The 21,025-nt window shown below is 50.5% G+C and overlaps 1 protein-coding gene across 3 annotated transcripts; it reads right to left on the bottom strand.

Annotated features, from left to right (window-relative positions):
• Nucleotides 1-1,215: 1,215 nt before the first annotated feature.
• LOC118230589 (serine/threonine-protein kinase STK11-like) lies at nucleotides 1,216-21,019 on the bottom strand. 3 transcript variants are annotated; one of them, XM_035423718.1, is made up of 11 exons: nucleotides 20,872-21,019; nucleotides 18,699-19,779; nucleotides 16,030-16,113; nucleotides 14,356-14,445; nucleotides 13,451-13,583; nucleotides 13,144-13,280; nucleotides 12,623-12,750; nucleotides 10,517-10,574; nucleotides 6,827-7,020; nucleotides 3,674-3,884; nucleotides 1,216-2,027 (listed from the first exon to the last, which is right to left on the bottom strand). In XM_035423718.1, exons 2-10 carry the CDS (start codon nucleotides 18,980-18,982, stop codon nucleotides 3,703-3,705), a joined length of 1,290 nt encoding a protein of 429 aa, XP_035279609.1. In that variant the 5' UTR covers nucleotides 18,983-19,779; nucleotides 20,872-21,019; the 3' UTR covers nucleotides 1,216-2,027; nucleotides 3,674-3,702. The 3 variants fall into 3 exon arrangements, with proteins under 3 accessions (XP_035279609.1, XP_035279608.1, XP_035279610.1); XM_035423717.1 differs by having other exon boundaries at nucleotides 3,684-3,884; XM_035423719.1 differs by having other exon boundaries at nucleotides 3,684-3,884; nucleotides 20,831-21,007.
• Nucleotides 21,020-21,025: the final 6 nt, after the last annotated feature.

Raw genomic sequence — 21,025 nt, 5'->3', positions numbered from 1 at the left:
TTTTTTCTTCTCTCATACGATTGCACATAGTGGTTAGCAACGTGTGCTCATAAAAAAAAAAAAGTAAAATACGCGTTTGATGAAGGCCTGGAATCCACCTGGGCGGCATTCAGTTCTAATTTGTTGAGATGCTGATAGAGAGTTAGAACCCATTACTCCTGACACCTGGGGTCCGGTCTAAACAACCCTGTCACACCTGAAACATACGCAATCAAAACTTAATTTTAAGTATAGCCTGCACTGATCCAGAAATCCAGATGAGACCCTGCCGACCGTGGCTGGCAGTGCTGCCAGTAGTGCGGTCTCATCTCGCGCGCAGCGACCCCTGCTGGTCGATCGAGTGCCTGCAAGTTCATCTGCTGAGCTGCGCGCGAACCTGCCGTGAACCCGATTTGAGGGGAGAAGCACTGGCTGACACTAGCAAGTGTGCATTACTGCTTCCCACGCCAACCACAGCGCTTCCATAATCACCACAGAATCTTCTCTAGGTCCTAAAAATGCAAGACGACGAAGAGGGGATTTCATTCTTCCATAAGACTGAGTGTTAGGGACCACCTCTACACTAAGGACTATTTCCCCACTGTTGCTCTCGACTAACCTGTTTTTATTCACCTCGGATCGGACTCTCATTTTCATCCAAATTCACCTCAGTCTACTTAGTGATTGCTTTCATTCTGTACCGGTTCTGCAAACGTGATAGACTGGGCGATATTATTAAACCGGAAAGTGGCGGAGTCGCCGCCTCATCTGAATGGTGCTCGTTTGAAATTTAACTGAACACTTAACTGAACTCTTAACTGAAATTTAACCGTTTTATGGCTTTGAACGGAGATGGCGGTCCTTTTGTGTGGCTCATGCTGGCAAAGCACAAAACTTGTATTCATAAAGAATCTCGAAGAGCAGGAGCACTGATCAAGGATCCTTTCAGCACATAATGTTTAAGGTTAGGGTATGGGCAGGTGAACTTGCTACTAGATGAGCCCTCCTACTCCGATGCTTTACGAATACAAGCCCTGATTTAGGATCAGTTTTGCACTTTAGTTCATAATGTGGACGGTTAGGATTACAGACAGGCAAAAACCTGATCCCAGATCAGTATTGCTGATGTCCACCGGTTGAGCTGCACAGTCGTACTTGCGTTCCCTGCGCAACCTGTGCCAGCAGACTGCAGGCATTCGGAGATGCATGCTTTAAAGAGAAGTACCACTGCACGTCTGGTTGGGATGTGGTTTTATATAAATAATAATTTAAAAAAATATTTAATGGCAAAAAAAACAACAACCTAACAGAAAACGCAGAATGAACACAAACGGGGCAGACAGGACCCCTTCTCCCCTTTTCCTGGAACATTCCCTTTCACCAAATCTGCCCGTCTCTCCCTGCATGCACTTTTAAAACAGGTTTCAATAATTAAAATAATAATAATAATAATAATAATAATAATAAAAAAATAATCATCATCATCATCAACATCATCCTCACAAGTAGTTTCGTCACTGACATCATTAACATTTCCATTCTTTTAAAACCTGACGGGTCATTTTGAAACTGCTACCAGTAACTGGGAAATGAAATTCGAAAAGAGCCAAGAAGAGAAATAGCAGAAATGCCAAATTCAACATGGCTGCCAAAATAAGTTCTAAACAGCAGTCCTCCCGCACTTCCACTGGGGAAAGGGTGTTTTCAGAAACCCGGGACATGACTTTGGGGAAGAGGGGAGACGGGGGTGAAGAGAAAGGCAAAATTAAACGCTGGCCTCCGGTTGGGCGAACAGTTCATCATCTCTTCTTTTCCCTAATCCTTCCTTTCTCCCCATCCTTCCTCCATTTCAGTCCTTGCAGCAGCAGAAATAACGTCCTCCGCAGGGCACTTCCTGGAGTCACAAACTACTTTCACCAGTCTGAAATTATGGATTTTGGGGGGGGGGGGGGGGGGGGGGGGGGAGGGGGGAGAAAAAAGAAAAGGAAGAGTAATATTTTTGCTCTTCTCTCTTCAGGCTGAAGAAAGGATGAAATATGAAGACAAACCTGAGAGAGAGAGAGAGAGAGAGAGAGAGAGAGAGAGAATTTTAACTGGCTGAAAGAAGACAGCTGGTAACACACTTCTACATTGTGCACCAATCACAGTAGAGCATGCTGAGAGTGGATTTCACCAACAGCCAATCAAGATGCCCAACTCAGGGAAGTGCGAGCAGTACAGGAAATATCTGCTGTCTGACCTCAGAGAACTGAACCCACAGCCTGCAGTGACCTATTAACCCTTCACAATCTGTTTCTCTGTGTGTGTGTGTGTGTGTGTGTGTGTGTATACATGAGTTGTGTTACATGGTTGTGAGTGTTATAGCCCTTCTGTATCCTCACTCCTGTGGAATGACTCATACAGACAGGACTGAAGGAAAAGGTTCTGCGCACACACACACACACAAACACAGACAGACACACACACACACACACACAGACACGCGCTCGCACACATGCACGCACACACACAGACACGCACACATGCATGCGCACACGCACGCACACACAGACACACGCTCACACACATGCACACACACACACACAGACACACACACACACACAGACACGTGCTCGCACACATGCACGCACACACACAGACACACACACATATGCATGCACACACACCTCAGACTGTGTGGGAGGTGTGAGTGAGTCATAGAGGGCTGTTGAATGCCATTAAAAGCTGTGACTCACTCTTCCTCTTTCACAGCTTCTCCTGCACTCGTCCTCTCCCTCAGCATCTGTCCCAGAATCCCCCTCTCATTTTATAACAGGCAGGAGGGAGGGGGGGACAGGGAGGGGAGAGAGAAAGAGAGGGAGAGGGACAGAGATAGGGGGAGAGGGAGAGAGGGGGGAGGGAGAGAAAGAAGAGGAGAGAAAAGGAGAGAGAAGGGGAGAAAGAGAACAGGGAAGAGGAAAAGAGGGAGAGGCACAGAGAGAGGGGGAGTGAGAGAGAAGGGGAGAGAGAGGAGGAGAGCATGCATCCAATTCCAAGCCCAGCTGCTGCAGCAGGCTTTACCCTCTACTGTGAGCTCAGACGAGTGAGCCGGACAGACAGATAGACAGACGGACGGACAGAGAGAGAGAGAGAGAGAGACAGACGAACGGACATACAGACAGAAGTGCAACAACACCAGTCACAAACACACACACGCACAAACAAACACACACACACACACACACACACACACACACCCAGGTCTGTGACCCTTCTTACATGTACAGCCTTATGTAACCGAGAGCATTCAGCATCCCCGTGTGTAATTAGCTCCGCAACCCTCAACCCAACACCACTGCCCGTACACAGAAACATCCGCACTCAACCCAACACCACTGCCCGTACACAGAAACATCCGCACTCAACCCAACACCACTGCCCGTACACAGAAACATCCGCACTCAACCCAACACTACTGCCCTTACACAGAAACATTTGCTCTTAACCCAACACTACTGCCCTTATATGGAAACATCTGCACTTAACCCAACACTACTGCTTTTACATGGAAACATCTGCACTTAACCCAACACTACTGCTTTTACATGGAAACATCTGCACTTAACCCAACACTACTGCCCTTACACAGAAACATCTGCTCTTAACCCAACACTTTGAGACACGCCCCCTAATCACTGCCCTCACGCGGACAGACCTGCACTCACCTGGCTGGTGTGGGCGGGGTCACTGCTGCTTGCAGGCGGAGAACTTGCGGATCTTGCTGGCGGTGGACGCTCCCTTGCGGGACGGGTTGGAGGACGAGCTGGACCGGCGCTCCGCTTTGGCTTTGCCGAGCGGCGCCGCGTCGGTGCCGTTGGCGCACACGGGTTTCGGGCCGGGCTGGGGCCTCTGCTCCTCCACCTGCCCTGCAGCACAGAGGCACACAAACACATGCTGGCTCTGACCCGGTTCTGACCTGGTTCTGACCCAGTTCTGACCCGGTTCAAAGTCAGCAGTCATTTTCACTTAGAGATTGCAAGCTCAAATCCAAGGTGGGGCACTGCCACGGCCACCTTGAGCCTGGTCCTTGAATTCCATCCATCCATTATCTAACCCACTAACTCGGGGTCGCTGTGGGGGCTGGAGCCTATCCCAGCATGCATTGGGCAAGAGGCAGGGATACACTCTGGACATTTCGCCAACCTATCGCAGCGCGCACACACCATTCACTCATACCTACGGGCAATTTAGCGTCTCCAATTAGCCTGACCTGCATGTGTTTGGACTGCGGGAGGAACCCGGAGGAACCCGGAGGAAACCCACGCGGACACACAAATTCCCGGATGAGATTCGAACCCAGAACAGCGCCATCCACCGCCCCACCGTGTCGTCCCCCAACCCGAATCGCTTCAGTCCATCTGTACAAAACGAACGCTGTGCAGAAATGTGCAAGCTTTGTAAGTCACTCTCAATAAGTAAAAAACCTAGTATACGGCTGGACCGAACCGGCCGACGTCATAGACATGCGCGGTGTAACTTTATCACTCAGTCAGTCAGTCAGTCAGTCAGTCAGTCACTCAGTCTCAGACATTCGTGTTTATAGGGCTCGCCCCACTGTTGCGGTCCAGCCAAAAAGAAGTATATTTAGAAAAATAAAAAAATCTAATTCCAACCTATCAGATGTGATCGAGGTCGTGGTCAGTGAGCAAACGCTACAGCGATGCAGAATGAACAGCATTCGAGGGGTCCGTGAGACAAAAAACCCAGAATCCCCTGCAGCTTCGCCCCTCGAGAGGACTTCTGACCCGTCCCAGTTACCCCCAGCACCCCCAGGGGGGCTGAAAGCAGACAGTTTTGGGGCGTGCGATGCAGGCACCGCTTTTAATTCCTCATCACAGCCTACAGAATCCGATCTACTCTACTCAGGAACACATTTTTTTTTCTTTACTTTTTTTATTTTTATTAATTAGGGCGCTGCCAATTATGAGCTTGAACTCAAAACTCCAGAATGTGTTTGTCTACCCCGGATCACCAGAAACGGCGTTTAAAACGGCTCCAGGGCGGGAGACTCGGGGATGCGGTCATATCCAGAGCCCCGAGATCACAGGCGCTCAACACGCTGGCATCAGCGAGGAACAGAGTGTCCCCCCCTACACGCCACAGCCCTTATCCTCCATCTTCCTCCCTGATTTGAAATGGCCAATCACAGAGGAGCATCGGTGAGCGCAGCCTCGCTCGATCGCCAGGACGACCAGCAGAAAGGGCTGCCTCTGTTCCTCTGCAGTGCCCTTTAGGACTGAAAAACCAGGGAGAGAGGGAGGGAGGGAGGGAGGGAGGAGAGACGCACACCCAGCTGCACGCAGCAGGATGACTCACTCGGTTGTCGAGGCAACGCAGAAACGCCCCGGTGTCTGATCCGCGATTAGAAATGCTTCGGAGTGTCCGCGGCCGCGCAGGAGACCGCGTTCGGAACGCTCGGGAGGCGGGGTCGTGCGTCACAATAAGAGCGCGGAAGGTACGGTGGGAAAAAAAACGGAACACCGAGAACAACGCGCGCAAGAGCATTGTGATGTCACAAAGTCCGGGGACAGAGAACTAGTAAGAGCGCAGTGTTGTCATAGCAGTGGAGAACAGAGCACCAGTAAGAGCACAACGCGATCGCAGAGGTGCAGAATGCAGATCTCTAAGAGGAACGCAGTGAGGTCACAGAGGGGTAGAACAGGACCCCACCGCACAGGACCGTGGTTGTTCCTGCGCATGTTCGTTTTTTCGGCATACGCTGAGCTGAATGTGGGCGGTAGCAGCAGAGTAACCCCCTGGGGTGCACTGCGGAAGGGCTGTCCTGGGAGGGACTCCATATGGGGCCCATTCTGAAAAGGGGGCCCAGTGCTCTGAAGATGGCATTGGAACCCTATTAAGCCTCAACATAAGGCCCTACACTAACGCGACAGGATCCTTCAATACAGAAAAAACTCAACAGAGACGTTAAAAACCCAGGAAGGTTAGAGCCCACCTTTCCGCAGGGACCTATAGATCTGCTCCCCTGCTGACACAAGACACAGCTGGGTAGATATGACTCATCAGATATCACCCTTTTTACATTCTCCCCCCCTTTGTTGCCACAACAAAAGAAGCCAAAAGGACCCAGTCAGAAGCCTGACTGCAGACCGATTATGAGAGGAATGACTCACTGGATCCGTGAGAACACACACGTGTACACACACACACACACACACACACACACACACGTGGTGGTGGCCCCAATGCGAGACGCAGACGGCGCGTCGCAAATCTGGCGGAATGACTCCGAACGCGAGGACCGCGCGCGGCCTGTCGGGTTGCCGTTAGCGATGGTAACCCACGCAACGGGAGACTGCATCCGGCTGCCTCCCACCGTCAAACCGTCACCGCTCCCGGTTACCGGGAGACCAGGAGCATCACCCACAGCAAAGGGGGGGGCGCCCCTCCATCACCACACTGATGCTTACACCTCCGTCACCATGGTGATGCTTACACCTCCATCACCAAGGTGATGCTTACACCTCCGTCACCAAGGTGACACGTACACCTCCGTCCCCCAGGTGATGCTTACACCTCCGTCACCAAGGTGACACGTACACCTCCGTCACCAAGGTGACACGTACACCTCCGTCGCCAAGGTGACACGTACACCTCCGTCGCCAAGGTGACACGTACACCTCCGTCGCCAAGGTGACACGTACACCTCCGTCGCCAAGGTGACACGTACACCTCCGTCACCAAGGTGACACGTACACCTCCGTCACCAAGGTGATGCTTGCACCTTAATTATTCATGTGCGGTGCTTACACCTTTCTTTTGTACGTCGCGGGCGACGTCGCCTCCTTACCCGGCACAGTGAAGTCCTGAGTGTAGATGATGTCGTCCTCGTTGTCGAAGAACTGTTCGTCATCGTCCTCGTGGTACCCGTGCAGGTCCTCCAGGTACGGCAGGACCGTCATGCTGCGCCAGCGGTCCCTGCCGTCCGCGCTGGGGGGGACGGGCACCGGGGGCTCCGAGCGGGGGTGTTTCTTCCGCACCCAGCTGAACGGGACGACAACAGAGACCCAAACGCCCTTCACTTGTGTCCTCTGCAGAGCAGGCTCTCCAGAATGTGTTTTTTTCCCCCCCCCAAAGGTCAGTGTTCTAGAACTCCGTCCCTTTCCGTCACCAGCGGTGATTGTGACATCAGCGTTATAGAATGTTCAGCTGAGAATATTCTAATCGCATAACTGTGACCTCACACCTTAAAGGGCTAAACTGTATGCAGTACATTGGGCTGTACAGTACTGTGTATGGTCTATTGTGTGCTGTAATATATATGGGTTGGCATACTGCACATTGTACCGTACAGTGTTCACTGCGATACTGCACTGAATACTGCATTTGCTGAACAGTGGACTGCATGGTACTGTACGCACTGTACTGAGCCGCGACTCCGGTTCCCGGTTGCCGGTCGCTGTCCGTTTCCTGATTTTAGTTCTCAGCAGCGTTTCGGTGCGTTCCCCGCGTTTCCCGTCTCGTGCCCGTTAGTCGCCCCGCTAATCGGATCATCGCTTTGCCCCAGACCGCACTCGAACGTCTCCTCATTTCAGCGATAGCCTGCATGTGTGGTTTTCCCCCCAGTATTTTTAAGTTCCTGCCTTTCTTCTGTTCAACGCTTGGTCCTCATGTTCTCTCTCATGTTTGTTTGTCCTAGTTTATGTTCAAATTGTACACTATACATTGCTTTGCGGTGCGTTTTGTATACCGCACTGCATATTAAGTTCTGCATACTGCATATCGTACTGTGTCGTATAGTATAAAAGGCTTTGTGGCCGATCGCCATGGGAACACAGCGTCCATGGGCGTGGCACTCCCCCCCGGCCTTACCAGCAGAGCTCATTACTAATTAAGCACCACACATGAATAATGAAGCAGGGCTAATGAATAATTAAGCAGGACCTGCAGCTGAGTCACTCAGAGTGCGGCATTCTGGCGGGTTTATCCCCACTGCGCCATCAATATTCAACAGGCCTTCTCCTGAAATATGGGAAACACACCGTTGTGTGTACAAGCACTGCAACAGAGCTGCACACAGAGTTTGGGGGAGGGAGGCGGGGCATATAATTAAACATGCAGAACCTGATTGGCCGAGAGGCAGGCCAATACCGCAGGCCAGGGCCAGAGGAGTCGCATGGGGTGAGGGAAACGGGCTGACGAAACGCTTCAGAGGGACTTCACCTGCTTCAGCCAACACTTCACAACCACAGACCTGTCCGCCTGCACATTAAAACTGGATTAAACTGGAATAAACTGGTTTAAACTGTCTGGAGGCCCAAACAGGAACAGTGAGAGGGTTTAAAACTCCTAAATGCTGGATCATAACAGAGAGAGCAGCTGCGTGACTGACTGTTACAGCCCTTTCGCTGGTTTAAATATTAATGCCGATGCTAACTTTCCATTTTCACTTTCACCATAAAATGCTTCTTCGTTTGCGGCAGTGCGTTGCCATGAAAACACGGAGTGGAGCCGGGGGATCCAGTCAGAGGAGGCAGAGAGAATTATGTGGCGATAATCTGGGGAAATTTTTCGATCCACAGAATCACTCAGCAAAAGCTCAACATGCAAGCCTGTGTATGTGTGTGACTCTGTGTCTGTGTGTGCCTGTGTGTGTACATGTGTGTATACGTGCACATATGACTGTGTGTGTGTGCGCGCGTGTGTGTGTGTGTGTGTCCATGCGTGCACGTGTGACAGTGTGTGTGTGTGCACATGTGTGTGAGGGAGAGAGTGTGAAGGAAGTGTAACCTCCCACTGGTCATGTGCTCAGGCATCGCCATGCCGACACAGGGGCCTGCTTCAGTCACCGTTACCAGGGAAACGGCTGTTTGCCTTTAAACAGCTAGGGCAGTGTGCAGGAGTTCACACAGGGGCAGGCGGGGGGGGGGGGTTGGGGTTGCAGGGGTGTGGAACAGAGAAAAAACATTCTCAGCTTCTCCCTCCTTCCTGTGCAACTCAGTGACATCACTGGTCACCCCCCCCCCACCCATGACCACTGCCCATAAAAACCTCTCCCTCACTCTGAAATGATGGAAAATTACCACACAAAAAAAAGACAGGCTTCGTTTATTTCTCCTTTTAAGCCCGAGTAGAACACACTTGTTTTTAAAGAATAATCAATATTGCCAAACTACGTTCTTCAATTTTACTTTTGTAATGAATTTTTTATTTTTGAACAACTGATTGATTGCTTTTTCAATTCCACAGTGAAACACTTCACGCTGCTAGTTGCTTTACGTGAAAGCTGCATCTCCAAGTACAAAAGCTTACTATTATTATCGTTATCGTTAATACAACACACAAACCTTCAACGAGGAATGTCACTTATTTGAAGTGAGCTCTATTTAAAAAAAAAAAAAAAAAAAAAAAAGAATAAGAATGAATTCATATCATCATTTACTATTTTCAAATAAAAAAAGGAACCTTCGCCGGTTTGGAAGCCTGTCCGTCTTTGGGAGCCGGCTCGTTTCCCCTCCCCCGTCCCCGGTGTGTATTTTAAGCCCAGATCAGAGCCGCCGCCGCCGCCGCCGCCGCCGCCGCACGCCCAGCGCAGCGTTTGAAATGCTAACTCCGCCGCCGCCGTGTCATTGTCATGATTTCCCTTTGAAGAACGGGAACGGGCGTCCGAGCCGCTGCCGGTGTGAGAGCGCTAATTCACTCTGAAACTGCCGGGCCGGATTCGAGCCGGATTCAGGCCGGATTCAGGCTGGATTCAGGCCAGATTTGAGTCGGATTCGGGCTGGATTCAGGCCGGATTCAGGCTGGATTCAGGCCGGATTTGAGCCGGATTCAGGCCGGACTGAGGCCAGATTTGAGTCGGATTCAGGCTGGATTCGGGCCGGATTCGAGCCTCGTTTGTATTACCGACGGCGTTAGCGACGAGGCCCCGCAGCGCGCGCGGAGGCTAACGGGCTAAACCTTCGCCCACCCCATGCCTCGTTAGCGGAGTTAGCGCACAGCTGTCCTGTCCGTAAGCCCGCCCCCCCCCGTTTGGGACGAGCGGATCAGCGCTCGCCAATCGTTAACCGGGAGGTTGCAGGTTCCAAACCCTGGGGACCGGGTGGCGGTAGCGGGGTTCACCTAAAGTCCGTCAGAATGATGATGATGATGATGATGATGACAGTGACACGGATAACATGGATAATACACGGCAAAATTCCTCAGATCAACTGCAAGTGTTTAATAGGAGTGAAACATGGATGAGATTCACTCTGCTCAGAGTTGTACTCGTATATTAATAGTAACAGCAGCATTACGCAGCATCGAGGGTGTGGTCTAACAAAGCTCTATACGCCCTCAGACAGCTCACAAATAAATCCAACCACTTTTATGACGGGGGGGGGGGGGGCGGTCATAACAATATCACTGTTACTGTTCACTGTTAAAGTCTTTTCATTCTGAACAGGAATAAGCAGTTTTATGTGCCATCATGAGAAATAAATAAAAAGTCTTTTTTTTAAAAATCTTTTATAAAAAGGCAAACTGATGGATGACTTACTTGTGCTCTCTGATGCGCTGTATAGAGAATCTCTTGACCGGGTCGTACTCCAGCATGCCTGAAACAATGAGAGGCGAAGCACAGCTTTAACCAGGAGAAGGACAGATAATAAATATTAATAAATAACAGACACACGAGGAAAAGCCAGTTCAGTTTTCAGTTGTCCCGCTTATGGAGGGAGGGGGCGTGGTCTGAATTCGATACCAGGTCAGCGGTAGTCAGCGCACCTCCCTACCGCCAAAGTCACAGCGGTTTAGCAGGATGCCCCTCCCAGCTGCCCCAACCTTCACCCCCCCCCCCGACAGGAAACAGACACAGTGCACAGCAGCCGCAGGACAGGAAGCTCGCTGTGATGTCACCGCCGATCGCCTCATCTCTGCGTTCTGACCATCTTATCGCTGGCTTTTCTGTGCTAAGCACTCTGGGCCACAGTGTATCATACGAGGGATTCATTATTATTATTATTATTATTATTACTGCTATTGATATCTATCTGTAATTCACACAGGGCATCTGCCACTGCCATCCCTCACACTTAAATTAAGCTCTATTCTTAGATTTGGATCTCCCCCCCTCTCTCTCACACACACACACGCACACATGCACACACACGCACACACACACACACACAAAAGTCTTAAACAGCGACACCCAGACAGAACTATCACGGCGCCATCTGCTGGTCCATCTGTGAACGGCAGCTCCCCCCTCCCCCTCCCCCTCCCCCTCCCCCTCCCCACCCACACTGTCCTTCAGAAAGCCCCCCAGCCCAGCCCCTCAGTGGGAGCAGAGTGTTGAGTCTCACCCACACTGTCCTTTAGAAAGCCCCCCAGCCCAGCCCCTCAGTGGGAGCAGAGTGTTGAGTCACACCCACACTGTCCTTTAGAAAGCCCCCAGCCCAGCCCCTCAGTGGGAGCAGAGTGTTGAGTCTCACCCACACTGTCCTTTAGAAAGCCCCCCAGCCCAGCCCCTCAGTGGGAGCAGAGTGTTGAGTCTCTCCCACACTGTCCTTTAGAAAGCCCCCCAGCCCAGCCCCTCAGTGGGAGCAGAGTGTTGAGTCTCACCCACACTGTCCTTCAGAAAGCCCCCCAGCCCGGCCCCTCAGTGGGAGCAGAGTGTTGAGTCTCACCCACACTGTCCTTCAGAAAGCCCCCCAGCCCAGCCCCTCAGTGGGAGCAGAGTGTTGAGTCTCACCCACACTGTCCTTTAGAAAGCCCCCCAGCCCAGCCCCTCAGTGGGAGCAGAGTGTTGAGTCTCACCCACACTGTCCTTTAGAAAGCCCCCCAGCCCAGCCCCTCAGTGGGAGCAGAGTGTTGAGTCTCTCCCACACTGTCCTCAGTGGGAGCAGAGTGTTGAGTCGCTCGGCACGCCCTAAGGGACTGTCAGCGGCGTGACGCTCTGTCTCAAACGCCGCGGGCGGCGCCAGGCGCGGCACTTCCTGCGCGCGCGGTCACGCGGAGACGCTGCATTTGAGCCGCGGCCCGTAACGCACACACGACAAACTGCGAACAGCGCTAACCCGCGTGACGTTAGCATGCAGTGACAGGGTGCATCGCGCCACTAGCATCGCGCGCGGCTAAAAACGCAGCGCGGCCAGACTGATGTTCCGCGGCCAGTTCGGTTCGGGGTGGGGGGGGGGGGATTAAACAGAATCGAGCACGGGAAACAAAAGCAGCTGACGGGGACCAAGCTAATCCCGGCTTCTGTGCAGGACGATTCGCACCAGGCTGCGCCTTGTTTTTGTGTTTTTAGTTGACGCTAGTTAGCCGAAGCGGCTTTCGATGCATTTAAGTGGGTCACTTCCTGGCAGTGCACAGAAGCTCTGTCTATTAAAGTATTTAGTTCACCGTTCATTTATTTATTTACCTTTATTTATACAGGACAGGTTCACTGCACACACACGCGCTCTTTCGCAGCAATGCCCTGTGAATGCCCCCCTTGCCCCCCTCCAGGTAGCCTCACCTGCATGCTTTGATTTGGATTCATGTAAAGCCTCCCCCCCCCCCACAGTACATTGTTGGTTTTCTTATTTCCATGGCAACAGACCACCACCTGACTGGGCCAGACCAATGGGACCAAAGCATCCACAGGAAGACGGCCCTTTACCTCTCAGGAGGTCCGATAAGAGGGGGGAGCAGTCTTCGGGAACGCTGTAGTCCCCCTTGCCGATGTTCTCGAACAGCTTGTAGATGTTGTCCCCCTCGAACGGATACAGACTGGTGGTGATGTTGTACCTGCGAAGGAAAACTGCTGGATTAGGGTACGGACGGAGGGGTTCAGCGAGGTCAGCATTTCAGCACTTACTCAAGAGCTCTGACTGAAGCACGCACAGCTAATATGGCAAGAGTGGGCGTGGCCGCCCTGAGAGTGGGTGTGGTTGTTCTGACAGTGGGCGTCGCTGACCAAAAAAAAGTAGGTGTGGCTGCTCTGACAGTGGGCGTGGCTGACCAAAATAATGGGCATGGCTTCCCTGGTGACAGAAAATGAGCCACTTGGGAAGGTTCTTCCTGTTCCAGACTCTGAACATCAGGAACCCCGTGATGGCCGAGCTGCAGTGAAACCACATCTGATTGGTGGAGAGATTAAAATCACCCTGAGAAAGGGGGTTTGGGGGGGCGCAGACTCACAGGGTCACCCCAGCGGACCAGATGTCCACCTTGAAGCCGGAGAAGGTGTCCAGGCCGTTGGCGATTTCGGGGGGCTGGAACGCCGGGGAGCCCTGACTGGTCCTGCACGTGTCGTCCTCCGCAAAGGGGTGCAGCGCCTGGGGGGGGGGGGGGGGCACAGAGCCTTAACAGATACCAGACCATGGGGCCCATCCACACACTGGCACAGAGCCTTAACAGATACCAGACCGTGGGGCCCATCCACACACTGGAGCAGAGCCCTTCTGAGAGTCTTCAGACAGACGCACGGCCAGCACGACCCCCTCACCTCGGCCACGCCCAGGTCGGATATTTTCAGCGCACCGTCCGTAGTGAGAAGCAGGTTCCCCGGTTTGATGTCCTTGTGAACGATTCCCTGGCTGTGCAGGTACTCCAGGCCGTCCAGAAGCTGGCAGAAATACCTGTGAGAAGACAGGCAGGTACCAGCGTCTGTAGGCTTCTCTACTGAGAGACAGGGCTCTTCTTCTTTGGTTTTTTTTCCTGTAGCTGTTTAAATGGAGAGTTGCAGTGCATGCTGGGATTTGGAGTGTTTCAGCATGCTGTGTTAAAGTCATTGGTTGGCTGAAGAGACCACAGACCCTGCTTTAAGGCCTAAACTGGCTGACTGGAAGAAAAAAGGACAAAAAAAAACACAACCCTGAAAAACACTGCAGTGTTCCAGCACAGGAGTGTGATAAGCAACCATCTGCAGAAATGTGCGAGTTTGCATTATAATCAAGCAGAAAAAAAATCTCATTTTAAAGGACTAGGTCTTGAAACTCATACACAACCAAACATCAGCCAATGCGGTGGAGCAGGAAGGCACATTACAGACGCCAATCAAATCAATCTTCCTAACTTTGAGGCTCGCAAGCCATCTGGAAACGGAGAACGAGTAAAATATTTCAGCATTTTTATATTTTTGCACAATACACCTGACAGAGAGAGACATTATTACTGCGCTGAACATCGTGAATTATGGATGCAAAAAGAGGACAGTTCCCGCCACTTTGAAAAAGGACATGGCGATGGATTTAGCCATACCGTTCACACCTCTATGGCGCTGTCTCTCCAAGCCATTTCTGATTATGAATATGTGGCAGAGGAGTGGCTGCTGGTTGCTAGGCTACTGTAAAAGGCTGGGTGTGTGTTTGTGGGGGGGGGGGGGGGGGGGGGAAGGAGGCGGAGTCTTACCCGTGAGCCTGATATCCTGGAAACTGCTTCTCCGGAACGCTGTCAAGGACCTCCTGCATTCCGCACACACAGTACTCCATCACCATATACGTGAGGTCAAAGGTCAAAGAAAAAATATACTATAATTTTTTTTTTTTTTTTTAAGGAACCAAGAGGAGCTCGCACGGTGGAGGACTCCCAGCAGGGGGCGCTGAAGGCCGCTAGCGCTCAGCTATCAGAGGAGAGACAGACGCGCACGATAGACTCTTCATTCAAATTCATCTTCCACGCTCCAGAGCATGAGTCAGCAGAATCTCAGAACGCAGCGGAGGGCAGCCCTGGGGAACGCTAACGTGCTAACGCGCTAACGCTGCGTCTTCGCGCTCCACCCACCGCTCCAGCGTTGTGCGCCGCGATATTTACCGCTCATCAACAAGAATAAACCGTCCGGGTCACAGACGTCTTTTATCAGGCCACAGTTATCAGGCTTTAAAAACAAAAAACCGACCAATTCATCACAGGGTCAAAGGGGGACTGTTGACGCATTGTCTGGAAATGGGTGCAGAGCGAGATATTATTCCCACAGTCTGCGACAGAGCCATCAGTTTCAGCAGCAGCCATGAGGGAATTCTGAGTGAGAAGACTGATTCAAATGATTTGTGCGAGTGAGGAGCAAATTGTTTTTAAAAAAAAAAAACAAAAAAAACAAACATTTGACTTAATAAAAATAGATAAAATCAATTAATTTCAGGGTCAGTTTCAAGTGTAAATGAGAGAAAAACACAGAAGTGGATGCATTATGTCACCAGTCAGGGGAGTATTTTGGAATGAGCCGCATTGAAGACTACAGAAAGTCGATCGATCCGCAGTCCGTCCTGAGCACACAGGACAAAGAGAGACATCTACTGGTCAGCGAATGAAACTGCAACACAAAAAAAAAAACCCCCAAAACCCTTAATCACGTTCTCTCCAACAACCCTGCAGGGAAACACCTGCAACTGCATCTGATGCACAGCTGACCGTGATAAAAAAATACTTTAAATTAAAACGGGGGGGAAAAAACAGCATCGCGGGCGAGCTGACTGAAAGGGTGGTCTGAGGAGAGCTTAAATCTCGATCTCGCTCTCTTGCTCGTGTGCTCGCATGAGGTCGGCCCAGCGGCGACGGGTGCGTATGACGCATCAGAACGCTATTTTTAGATTCAGCGAGACCCTGCGCTAGGGAAGCCTAGCGGCTAGCACGTAGCCGCTCTGCAGCAAGCATCGGGTGGGGGGGGGAGGGTACCGGGCGGGGGGGCTGTTTCTCGTCTCTGAATTAGAGGTCAGGATCCTCCTTTCGATCACAGCTCACACTTTTGGGGCGGTACAGGAACAGCCAGACGCCAGAGCTGCTTGATCACAGCCTGGGGGGGGGGGGGCTCATCTCTGAATTAAAGGTCAGAATCCTCCTTTCGATCACAGCTCACACTTTTGGGGCGGTACAGGAACAGCCAGACGCCAGAGCTACTTGGTCACAGCCTTTCATCCCCAGGATGAAATTATTTCAAAAGGATTGTTTTTAAGGAACATGGCAACCCTGAACAATGCATCATCTTTATCATAATCAGACAACAAAACCAAAGAAACTGGTTCCCTGTGGAATTCATTAATAGGCCATCAACCAAACCCCCCATCCCACTTTCTCCCAAAAGGATATATTTTCTGTTTCTCTTCGTTATACAACACGTCGACTAACTGGATGACATTTTTATGTCTCAGTCTTCGTAGCAACTGGATTTCTCTGCGGGAGGGAAAAAAGAGGCAAAGAGGTTTTAAAAATAAACACACAATCTGACAAATTGCCTCCTGATCATACAAGATTATCGTACTATATTAAATCCATCCGTCCATCCAGGTGTTATCTAACACTTATTCCTGGTCAGGGTCACAGGGGGTGCTGGAGCCTATCCCAGCGTGCAGTGGGTGAGAGGCAGGAATACACTTTGGTCAGGTGTATGCCATCGCAGGGCACACACACCATTCACTCACACACTCATACCTACAGGCAATTTAGAGTCTTTAATCAGTACGTCTGCATGTCTTAAGAATGTGCAAGGAAACTGAAGCACCCAGAGAAAACCCACGTGGACACGGGGAGAACACGCAAACGCCACACACAAAAACCCCAGCCAAAACATGAACCGGGGACCTGGTTGCAAATATTGAATGATGTCATATTAATATGATGATGTTAGAATTCATCGGGCACAATATGAGCAGAGGAAGAAAAAAAAACGGTCACTTCTTCACATTCGCCAGTAGGGGCAACAGTGAGCTCTCGGCCTGTGATCCTCCATGCTGGGGTGCCAGACTGTAGGCCGGGAGGGCTGCAGTGCCTGCTGATTTTTGGTACGTTTCCACGGTAAAGTGATTCATTCAAGTCAGCGATTGGCTAAAGGGTCCCCAGCGGTATACGCCTGCTGCTGACAGGGTTGCAATGCATGCTGGGAATGTCAAGAGGCACCCCCCCTCCCCCCCCCCCCCGCCCATCACAACAACAGGAAGTAATTCCATTTCAACAACAGGACGGACTCCTACGGCTCAAGTGATCACTGATTAACTCCAAACTGCCTCACCATAGGTGGATTTCTGCCCCATGGTCTAATGCGTTTCCACAACACACACACACGCACACACACGTATACACACGTACACACACGTACACACACACGTACACGCACGTGCACACACACACAACAACCGCTTAGCCAAAGGGACCGGTCACACAGGGGCTGCAGGTTTGATTCCAAAGCAGGACATTGGCATGGTATCCATGGGAAAGGCGTTTGAACAGCTTCAGTAAAATATTAAGCTGTATTGAATTGCATGTGAAACGATGTAAGCTGAGTAGGCTGGCTAAATGCTAACAGATAAAAGAGTTGCATATGGCAGAAGGACAGATGAACACAGTAGAAGTGGGCATGAGTGTTTGCTTCCAAAAGTAATCATTTAGAACTTGCTAAAATGTTAAGGACCGCATTCAAAACAACAAATTTCAGACGCATGAAAATGCGTATATGAATTCTGTGCTCGATTTGGCACCGATCAAAGTTCAGCAAAAGCCTTTTTTAACTGCCAAATGAAAATAAAAAAAAACAGGGGATGCAAGCAAGTGAGAAATAAAGAACAGATGGCTCTCTCCACAGTGGGGGCATCCCCCGAGCCGCACCTTTCCGGCTCTCTGATTGGCTGTTCTCGCATTCTGGAACGGGCAGTTGATCCGTCAGTTTTGCGCGGATGGAGCAGAGTTTTTATAATGCGTCACAATGGGCAGGCACGAGACGAGCGAACCCAGTTAATGGCTCGAAGTACTGGCCTGTTTAACGTACAGCACATGTCCGGGTGCAGTGTCTTTTATATCCCGCCATTTTAATAACTTCTCAAAACGCTCCTGCATTTGTCTCAAACAGGTCTCTTCCAGTTACTACACTCCCCCCCTTCCTATTCCACAGTGAAGCGCCCTGTTACTATCAGACTGTAAACACAAACCAAAGATAGACAGACAGACGGCACGAACTCAAAGAGTGAGAACGCGGTTTAATGATTCACTCAGACAAGCTACTACAAACAGAATCCGCGTGGCTACCTGCGCGTGTTCGCCGAAATGAAGTCTTAAGGTCAGCTGATGACTGGCAAAAAAAAACGCCAAACACACGCGCACTTTCCCGCACCGTGCCCCACTGCCAGCTGGACACAGAGCCGCGCGCATCAGCACTCAGACCACTGCGGTTTTGCGTCAGATGCGTTTATACTACCGCTAAAAAGGGCTTAAAACTACCGCCAGAACGCGTTTATACTACCGCTAAAAACGGCTTAAACCTACCGCTAGAACGGGCTCCTCCTGGAATCACGCTATCAAATGCCGGACGTGCACCGGAGGCCACAGGACTCTATGTAAACACTCCGCCGTTTTTACTATATCGCTTCAAAAAAGACAAGACAAGCCAAATGGCAGCTGAAAAAAAAAGGCTGCTATATGAAAAACCACGGACGGTGATGAGTAAAGGATTGGCAGCACTTGATAAGAGCCGCTCAAATAGCTGCTCTTCGGCCCTCTGAGGCGACCCACACCCCATATACCTTGCCACACACCCTCACCCCTGGCTTCTGGAAAAACCCTAACACCTCTACCCCCGGGTGTCAAGGACCCTCTCAGCCCCAACCCCTGAGGTTGGACGCACCTGTGGCTCTCTAGCGTCGCGATTGGCTCTGGGGCAGAGATCAACCACACAAGATCTCCCGCTTGAAAGAATCCGGTGTCGTGTGACGTCACGTAGCCCCGCCCACCACCACCCACCCCCCACCCCCACAGGTCACGTGACTCACTTTTTCACGTTGGCCTCCCCGTTGGGGATCCTGCGCAGCCTCTTCTTCTTCAGGATCTTGACGGCGCGTCGGCAGAGCGTCTCGGAGTCCAGCACCTCCTTCACCTTCCCGTACGAGCCCTCGCCGAGCAGGTCGCCCATCAGGTACTTCCCGATCAGCTTGGCCCGCTTGCAGCGCGGCTGGTAGATCACCTCCGTGGAGTCGATGTGGTGGATGAAGGTGTCCATCCCCATCAGGTCCGACCCCGTCAGGTAGTCCATGTGCGCGACGTCCCCCTCGCTCATCTCTGAACCGCGCCCGCAAACAAAGCCTTTAAAAAAACCTCCGCCCACAACGATCTTCCTCCTTCCTCCCCCCCACCCACCCCGATGTCCCTGTTTCAGCTGAATGGGTGGGGGGCTGCTTAATGTATGAGTTGATCTATTGAGTGTTTATTAATTAACCGAGTGACCGATTCATGAATTCTGTTTTCTTTTTTAAAAAATACAATGACTTACTGAACTACTAAAAAAGGTCAAGTGTCTTCATTTACACCAAAAATATGTCAAAAAGAACAACGTTGCCTGCTTTTTCTGGCAAATGGCCACCAAAGCCGGCTCAATTCAGCCCAAAGAAAGCCAGAGATCCGGTATCAATTCAGATCATTTGTGGTTAACTGATAAGATTACATCCCATTGATTTAAAGTACCGGAACCGCCGCTCGAAAGTGGCAGAAAACAGACTATTGGCACAGATCCGCCCTTGGTCAGCATGCCTGTATTCGATGTCCTTCGTCTCCAGTTCCGTGCGTTATCAGTAAGGTGACGTTACATCTGCTGAATTAAGTAGCGTTTCGCCTGGTGACTTCAAAAGTAGGCTATGCAGTATTTAGTCTACAAACCACCGCAAACGAGACTTCCTTCTTTGGTTGTTGCTTCTTTACATATAGTCTAAAACTGAAAACATCCGGTTTTCCTTAATCCGACATCAGTCAGAATCGTACATCACTGCCTCGGGCTGGATGCCTGACCAGCTGGCGAAGAGTTAAAGGCAAGTTCTTGGGTGTCCATCGCCAGCAAACCATGATCTTGCTCCATGGAATCTGTAATTTAAGAAACCAAATAATTTCTCAGGCTCAAGAAGTAACACATTTACTGTTAAATTTAAATAACGGCTAAACTCTGTAAAACATTTCCACGTGATATTACAATTTAGTTCGCTACGTATATATAAACTCACATCAAGTTAGCTGATCACGGACTAAAATCCCTCGTATTAATGTGTACAGCTTACAAACTATTTCCAGGTATTTTCGAGACCACTTGACAGGTAGGTTATGTCAATGTTTATACACACATTGCACACACATTTATTCCAAAAAACATAACTTGTGGTCCTGTGTCCTTTTTTTTTTTTTTTTTACATCATCCGGCTCACGTCACGACTTCTCAGAGACATTGCAGTATTTCCGTGATTCTCCTTTGCTTTGAAACAAAAAAAAAACGCTAACACTCTGAAGCTTCGTTAAGGTTAATAAGTAAACAAGCTAGCCAGCCATAAACGACATTGTGAGTAAAGCTTGCGTTGTAGCAACGCCGCGTCCCTAACTGTGCAACGTTTAGCAAGCCAACAAAAGCGACAAACTGTATTTGGCTACGGGGTGTTATACTCCGCAAACATACCGGTTTGCATGGGGAACTACATGCAGTTCCAGTGTCCAACTACGACTAAGGTTAGCGCAGTGAACACACACCAGCGGCTCCACGCAGACACGCGTCCCTTCCGTTTATTTACAGTCTAACTCGTGCATTCCCCAACTCAACACCGGACCGTGAATTATGCACTAGGTCTTTGGCCCATTAACGATCTTGATACCGTTGCAAACTTTCTAATCTTAATATTTATGAAACGTTAACAAGAAAATGTTGACTTTGGTGGCAACCATGCCGGGACCGAATAATTTAATCAACTATAGGAGCCAAACCAGTAAGCAAATAAAGTCAGATATTGCTTCATGCAGTCAATGTTAGCTATTAGCTAATAGTTTGCGGTAAACTCGCTAAGTTAGCTAGCTATCCTGTTAATGTTAGTTAGTAGTTAATAGATTGTGTTAGCTACAGTTCAGATGCTCAGCCACAGTAATTCTTACTTACGCATTCAAATATCTATCAACGATATTTCATATTTTAGCTACCTCTTCAGGTTTTCTTTTCCTTGCGTCGTGCCGGTGCATGCATGACTGTTAACTGAAGGTTTGCAATCCTCAATCAGCTGCTGTCAGACTTCCGCCATCTTGTTTACCTCCCCCCTCGCGCGAGGAGGGGGGGAAAGAAAAATACACGGTACGT

The sequence above is a fragment of the Anguilla anguilla genome, chromosome 6 (genome assembly GCF_013347855.1).
Source record: "Anguilla anguilla isolate fAngAng1 chromosome 6, fAngAng1.pri, whole genome shotgun sequence".
NCBI lineage: Eukaryota > Metazoa > Chordata > Actinopteri > Anguilliformes > Anguillidae > Anguilla > Anguilla anguilla.
The sequence above is the reverse complement of the archived record's forward strand: the minus strand, read 5'-3'. Positions and strand labels throughout refer to the sequence as shown.